At 27.5% G+C, this 6894-nt stretch overlaps 2 protein-coding genes across 2 annotated transcripts in view; both read right to left on the bottom strand.

Moving 5' to 3' along the window:
• Positions 1–1894: 1894 nt before the first annotated feature.
• LOC100575571 lies at positions 1895–4393 on the bottom strand. Its single transcript, XM_003247052.4, has 2 exons — positions 4195–4393; positions 1895–3967 (listed from the first exon to the last, which is right to left on the bottom strand). Exon 2 carries the CDS (start codon positions 3959–3961, stop codon positions 1895–1897), a length of 2067 nt encoding a protein of 688 aa, XP_003247100.1. The 5' UTR covers positions 3962–3967; positions 4195–4393.
• LOC107884753 overlaps positions 3963–6894 on the bottom strand; it is a 3303-nt gene continuing 371 nt past the window's right edge. The window contains exons 3-4 of the mRNA XM_016807525.1: positions 5393–5584; positions 3963–3967 (exon numbers count right to left, since the gene is read on the bottom strand). Of these exons, the coding sequence (XP_016663014.1) occupies positions 3963–3967; positions 5393–5584 (197 nt within the window). The remainder of the gene's footprint in view (positions 3968–5392; positions 5585–6894) is intronic.

Below are 6894 nucleotides of genomic sequence, written 5' to 3'. Positions count from 1 at the left end.
CAATAAAATTTTATTTGTTGGATAAAAAAGCTTGAAAATTAATAGAAGGCTCCTAGTATATTGTTTCAAAGGCAGATGAAAAATATTAAAAATCGTTAGTTTCAATTTTTTTTTCATAAGCATTTAAAGTTCTAAAAATGACAAAATATGGAAAAATCACGAAAATTTGCAAATTATTTCGAGTTAGAAATTCATAAAAATTTTTCTTTTTAAATCTAAGATATGAAAGTGTAATACAAGATTCCTTATAAGATTATCTACCTTTATCAAACAAAAAATATCTATAAGAAAGTCAAATTAAATTTTTATGATCGTTTGAAATTCGAATTTTTACAACATTGGATATTCACTCGATTTCTCATGTAGTGATTTCCTTATTTTGTTGTAATTCAAAAACGAATAACTGTAGATACATGAAAATTTTACTGAATGTTTATATTAGCATTTCCTATACACCATACAATTTTGAAAATATTTTGACTCTTTTTGAGTTGTTTACGGACATTTTCAGTTTTAAATTTTTTTAGTTTTTTTTTTCTATAAATATCAATAAAGTTTTATCTGTTGGGCCAAAAAGTGTATAAATTTAATACAAAGCTTCTGATATATTGTTACAATATCAGTTGAAAAATATTAAAAATACATAGGCACAATTTTTTTTTATAAACATTTAAAGATCAAATTTATCAAATTTCAATTTGAAAAATTATTTTGTAGTTAAAAATTTATAAAATGTTCAATTTTTGTATCTAAGAATTGAACATTTAAAACGAGATTCCACGTAAGTAATTAATTCTGCTACCAAAAAATCTAAAAAATACATTTACACAGTTTATTTTTATAGTCATTTTGAGTACAAATTTTGACGAAATTACATATTAAAAACCTAGGATAACTATTTTAGTTATTTTTTTGTGATTGTATAATATTATTCGTGGGTACTTGAAACTTCTAAAGTATACTATTATATATCTATGATAGTACCACGGTTTTTTGTTGATGTATAACGAGTTATAAGTACTTAATAGATATTATGATATGATTAATTTGGAATTTATTATAGGTAAGGTCAGTTGGGGTAACTGCGACGTGGCATTGTAAAGTTCATCTTTGGCAACTTATTTTCACTGTAATATTTAATCAAAGAATATAATGATGATTTCAATTTATTCAGAATATTGTAAAGATTATAAATTTGAGGTTAAAATTTAATTTCCAACAGTTTTTATATTTTTTTTTTATTTTTTTTTAAAAAATTTTGAAGTGTCGCACTTACCCCAAGCAGTGGGGGTAAGTGCGTTTTCGGTGTCTGAAAAATAGTAAAAATGCTTTAATTGTATCATAGGGGAAGTGCATACAATTACATACAATCACCTACAGTTCAGTGTTTTCAGAGTGAAAAAATTCTGAACGGTAAAAAAATGACAGAACATTAAAGATCTTTTTAAATTTGTGTATTAATTAGACTATCATTAATTACATACAAACACTTTCAAGTTAAGTATATGGAATTTATTTAAATACTTACATTAAACTTGATTTGTATAAGTAAATAAGCAATACAACAATATAAAACTCTTTCCTTTTTATTTAAATAACCAATCAACAAAGTTATAGTTAGATTATAAAAAAACTTAATATTTATCAACATAACAGTTAAACAAGTAGTACTTAATAAAAACAAGTATTTATAGATTAAAATATAAAACCTTTTGTAATCAGACTTTGAGTTACTTTTTCAAGATACTTACATACATAAATAATAATTATAGGTAACCACCAACTTAATTTTTCAGACTTAGTTACTTAACACTAATTAACTTAATATTAACAACATAACTTTAAAACATAACGATTAAGTAAGTAATTATTCAAAATTTAATCAGTCTTTAAGTTACTTTTTCAGATTATATTGACTGAAAGTGATTCCAAAAACGAGTTGACCCCTTCTTCCAATTGTTGGTTTTGGTAGACTACATATAATATCAGATTCTGAAACTTCATCTATATCATCGGCAATAGGATATACAAAAGTAGTAGAATGTTTATTCTCAGACTTCAGTTTGACAAATTTTATTTTATGCTTACCATCAAAGACTTCTTTTATAATACCTACATAATGTAATGATTTTGCAGATTTTCCTTCAAGCTTATATTTAATTAAAACCCAATCATCAACACAATTTTTTGTGCGAAACATATATCCTTCTTCTGCTAAATCCTCTTCTTCTCTTTCCAATTCATTTAATAAATCACTGATTTCAGACACTCCACTGACAAAACTTATATTTAAGTTTTCATTAGGTTGATTCAAATTTATATCTATAACGTCTTGAATCTCTTCTTCATTTACAACTTCTTCATTGACAACTTCTTCAGACTGTTTTTTTTTCTTGTTGTTTTTTGGTTTGTCCTTTTCTTGTTCTTTTGCTTTTAAAATATTTATAACTTCTTCAGAAGTAATAACTGTAGCTCCGCTAGTTACCTGCTTTCTGGTAGTTTTCTCTACGGCAACTTGCTTCATAGAAATCAATAATAGCTCCTCAAACGATTTACTATTATTTAATATTTCTGTTTCTGCATTTTTTTCAGTTGACGTTGAAGCTTGATTTGAGTTGAAATTGTTATTGCTGGCAATACATGTTGATGTTGAAGCTTCATTATAGATAACTAAGTCATTATACATTTCGGTTGTTGAAGTTTGATCATCAGTAGTTTGGTTATTTTCTTGGGTGTTACTAACTTCCCACCTACTTAGACTTATAGGGTCAAATTTAGATTTATCAACTGCATTTCGGTTAAAGGGATAAATCCCTGCTTTTCTAAACCCATTTTCTATTATTTTTGTGTCTAATTGTGCCCAAATACTGCATATAATTCTCGAGAGATCTTGTTTGGGAAGCTTTTGACCTTGATCACTTCGGTTCCATGAACATAATCGTTGATCCCATACTGTTTTAATTGATTTAAAAACTGATAAGTCCATTGGTTGTAACAAGTGACTTGAATGTGGTGGTAACAATATAATTGTAACATTGTTGTTTCTAGCAATTTCAACTAATTTTAAATCTACATGAGATGAGTGTCCGTCATATATGAGTAGAATAGGGTTAGCAGGCGATGGATTAGTTGTCTTTAAAAAGCTTTTTTCAAAATAATTTACAAATACCTCTCGTTCCATCCACCCATTGGACGTGGCAGCATATGTAGTGTCTGGGAATTCAGACTGTTGTGTAATCCACCTGTCCCAAATATTTTTGCCTTTAAATATTATCAAAGGGGGCCCTTTTTTACCATCTGCGCTACAAGCCATTAAAACAGATGTATTGTCACACCCAGAGCCATGTGTTGTTCGGGTACTAGGTTGACCAATCGGTCCCACTGTTTTGGTTTTAGATGGGTCTAAATAAAACGATGTCTCATCAAGATTCCAGATTCGATCTGGTCTATTCACTATACCAAGATCAGTCATTGTTTCCCATAACAAATCAAAATAATTGTAAATTATGAATGGATCACAAGCTTTTTTTCGAGCATTTTCTACAACTTGGGGTTTTTTTAATGATAATTTGTGTCGAGAAGAAAACCCTATCCACCAATCATGACCTGGATATCCACCTTTAAATGGAGTAACTAAGTTATTATCATTGACATAATTACCAACTAATGTCAAAACTTCGGTTCGACTTAATCCATGGCCATACTTTTCCATAATGGTTAATGATTGAGCCAAACTTTTTTCAACAGCAGGTGATAAGGCAGTATTTCTACCTTTAGTTGTAGACTTCATTCCACGTCGTTTATTTATATGATCGTAAAGCGTCGTTCTTGGTATCCGGTATAATCTGGCAGCAAAGCTGACGGTCATTTGTTTGCTTGTGATTGCATTTGTAGCTTGTAACAGTTGTTCTTTGGTATATGCATCACCCTTTTTGGTTTTTCTAACGTAAGATCTAACCATTTTACCCTAAAAAATATTCAAAATTTAAATTACATTTAATAATAAATGTTTAAATATTACAATGGGTAAGTGCGACATGTCATGTTGCACTTACCCGCAGACAATTGTCGCACTTTCCCCGTCATTCATTTTACAAGGGGAAAGTGCGTAATCGCACTTAAATAAAATTCATTGACAACTATACAAATTTTAACACTTAAATCATAATCTACACATAAAATGATATAACCTACCTTAGTTTAAGACAGCAAATTTTTAAAAAAACTGCCTTAAAAAAAATGGCAAACGAACGTCTTCTTTGAAAAATACAAGTGAAATTTATATTCTGAAAGTAAAGATTGATAACACGATAACGAAATATAATACAGTGTGACCAATTATGTACATATATTACATGGACGTTGTACAACAATTTCATTATTGGCAGTCTTTCATAAACTTAATATATACTCCGTAATATCTGGATTCGCACTTACCCCAAATCTGCACTTACCCCAACTGACCTTACTAGACAGAACAAGATTTTTAGCATACTTTTTGAATGATTTCAAATTATTAAAATGGCTAATGTTGATATTTAAGGTTTGACACAGTTTTAGACCATTATATAAAACACTCATTTGACCAAAAACTTTACTATAATTAGGTAGGCATATGTTAATATTATGTTTATATCTTGTATAATGATTATGATCAAAAGAAATAATTAAATGTTTATTTTTATAAAGTACAACTAGTGTATTAAAATTAAAAATATGTCTAAAATCCTTAACTTTTAGTTCCTTAAAAATTAATATAGTACTTGTGTGAAATGATAGATTTAGAAGATATTTAATAATGCAGTTTATAGTTGTTATTAATCTAGATAGATGATTGTTGTAAGTTCCTCCCCATATTGATATACCATAAGTAAAAACTGATTGTACCAAGGATAAATAAATAATTCTTTTATATGAGTTATTAAAAATATATTTGACTTCTTTAAAAATGAAAAAGAACATACTTACGTAAAATATTGTTTAAGTAATTGATATGACTATTATCCCATTTAAATCTACAATCTAGAATTAGGCCAAGGTATTTTAGCTCCTTAACATTTTCAAGAATAACACATTGCGACTTACATGTATTGCTAAAAGCTGAGACACATTTTAGTGAATGGACTATTAATTTGTTAGTATTCAAGGTATTACACTTTTGTGGATTAAAAAAAATGTATTTGGATTTCAACAAGTTTAGTTTTAATTTATTTTTGCAAAACCAGGTAGGTATAAATATTATTTAGGATTCTATTTGCTTCATAATACAAACTATCTGTTGTTCGTTCAGATAATAAAATCGCAGTATCATCAGCATAGCTTAGAATTTCAGTATTTAAATTATTATTGATTTTAAGGAGATCATTTATAAAAATTATAAATAATAAGGGACCTAGGACTGTGCCTTGTGGTACACCACAAGATACTTCTAGAATATCACTATATGTATCATTTAGTTTAACTCTTTGAGTTCTATCACCTAAGAAGGATTTAATTAAATTATAAGGTAAACCACGAATACCTGCGTTTTCTAATTTAAACATCAATAGCTTATGATTCACACTATCAAAAGCTTTCTGTACATCTAAAAAAATACCCATTACCTTATTATTATTATCAATATTATTCCTAACAGAGTTGTCTACCTTAAAAAGTGCATCTATAGTAGATAATCCAGGCCTGAAGCCAAATTGACATTTGGAAAAGAAACATTTTTTATTTAAAAAATCAAGTAATCTGTTTTTTATACATTTTTCAAAAATTTTTGATAATGTTAGAGATATGGATATCGGCCTATAATTGCCACACTCTAGTTTGTTATCTGCCTTAAATAAGGGAATTACAATACATTTTTTGAAATTTGATGGATATTTACCTGTTGATAGAGATTTGTTGAAAATAATTGACAATGGTACTGAAATGGTTTTAGATGTTTTTTTTAGTATGTAATTAGACTAGTTATTTTCATAAAAAGAATTATAGTCTTTTATTTTATTTAAGTGTAACATTATTTTATCACTATTTATCGGTTTAAAAAATAAACTATCATTTATAATTTCATGGTCATCAGACACATGATTTATGTGTTCTATTTCTAAATTATTCCCAACATTAATAAAATATTCATTAAATGTATTACAAATTTCTGTTTTTGATTCAGTATTACAACCGTTTTTCATTGTTATTTTATAAATATCACATAATTTATTTTTAATTGATTTTCCTATTACCTCATTAATAATATTCTATACCTGTTTATCATCAGACTGAGCTCTTAATAATTTACCTTGATAAAATAATTGTTTAGCTTTTTTGGACGTGTCACGAAAAATTTACGCGTACAACGACCAAGAGGATGCGCTGTTAAGTGTTTTGACGATCCGCAAACGCGCGGCGGATATGTTAGGTATATGTTATATTTATATGTTATCTATGGTCCGGTACGATTCGTATCATTATAAAATTCATTATACACAAATACCGCCGTAATATTTTCAATACCCTCGCGTACCTATGAACTACCGATTATAAATTAAGATACTGCTCACCTAAATTTATGTCCTAACATATAAATCGTAGAAACTATATTATAACAAAACTTGATTTGTAGTTATTGAATCATTACTTATTTAAATATAATAGCGTTTGAAATTCATATGTTTACAACATTTGATAATCACTCAATTTCTCATGTAACAATTTTCTTATTTTATTGTAATTAAAAACGAATGACTGTAGATACTTGAAAATTTCCCTGAACGCTATATTAGCATTTTCTATATACATGATAAAATTTTGAGAATAATTTCACTCTTTTTGAGCTCTTTACGGACATGGTCAGTTTTCAATTTTTTTAGTTTTTTTTTCTATAAATATCAATTAAGTTTTATCTGT

The sequence above is a fragment of the Acyrthosiphon pisum genome, chromosome A2 (assembly GCF_005508785.2).
Source record: "Acyrthosiphon pisum isolate AL4f chromosome A2, pea_aphid_22Mar2018_4r6ur, whole genome shotgun sequence".
In the NCBI taxonomy this organism is placed as follows: Eukaryota; Metazoa; Arthropoda; class Insecta; order Hemiptera; family Aphididae; genus Acyrthosiphon; species Acyrthosiphon pisum.
The sequence above is the reverse complement of the archived record's forward strand: the minus strand, read 5'-3'. Positions and strand labels throughout refer to the sequence as shown.

What these genes read in the sequence shown, in the direction of transcription:
- LOC100575571 (XM_003247052.4), bottom strand. Translation starts at nt 3,961, where the DNA reads ATGGTTAGATCTTACGTTAGAAAAACCAAAAAGGGTGATGCATATACC.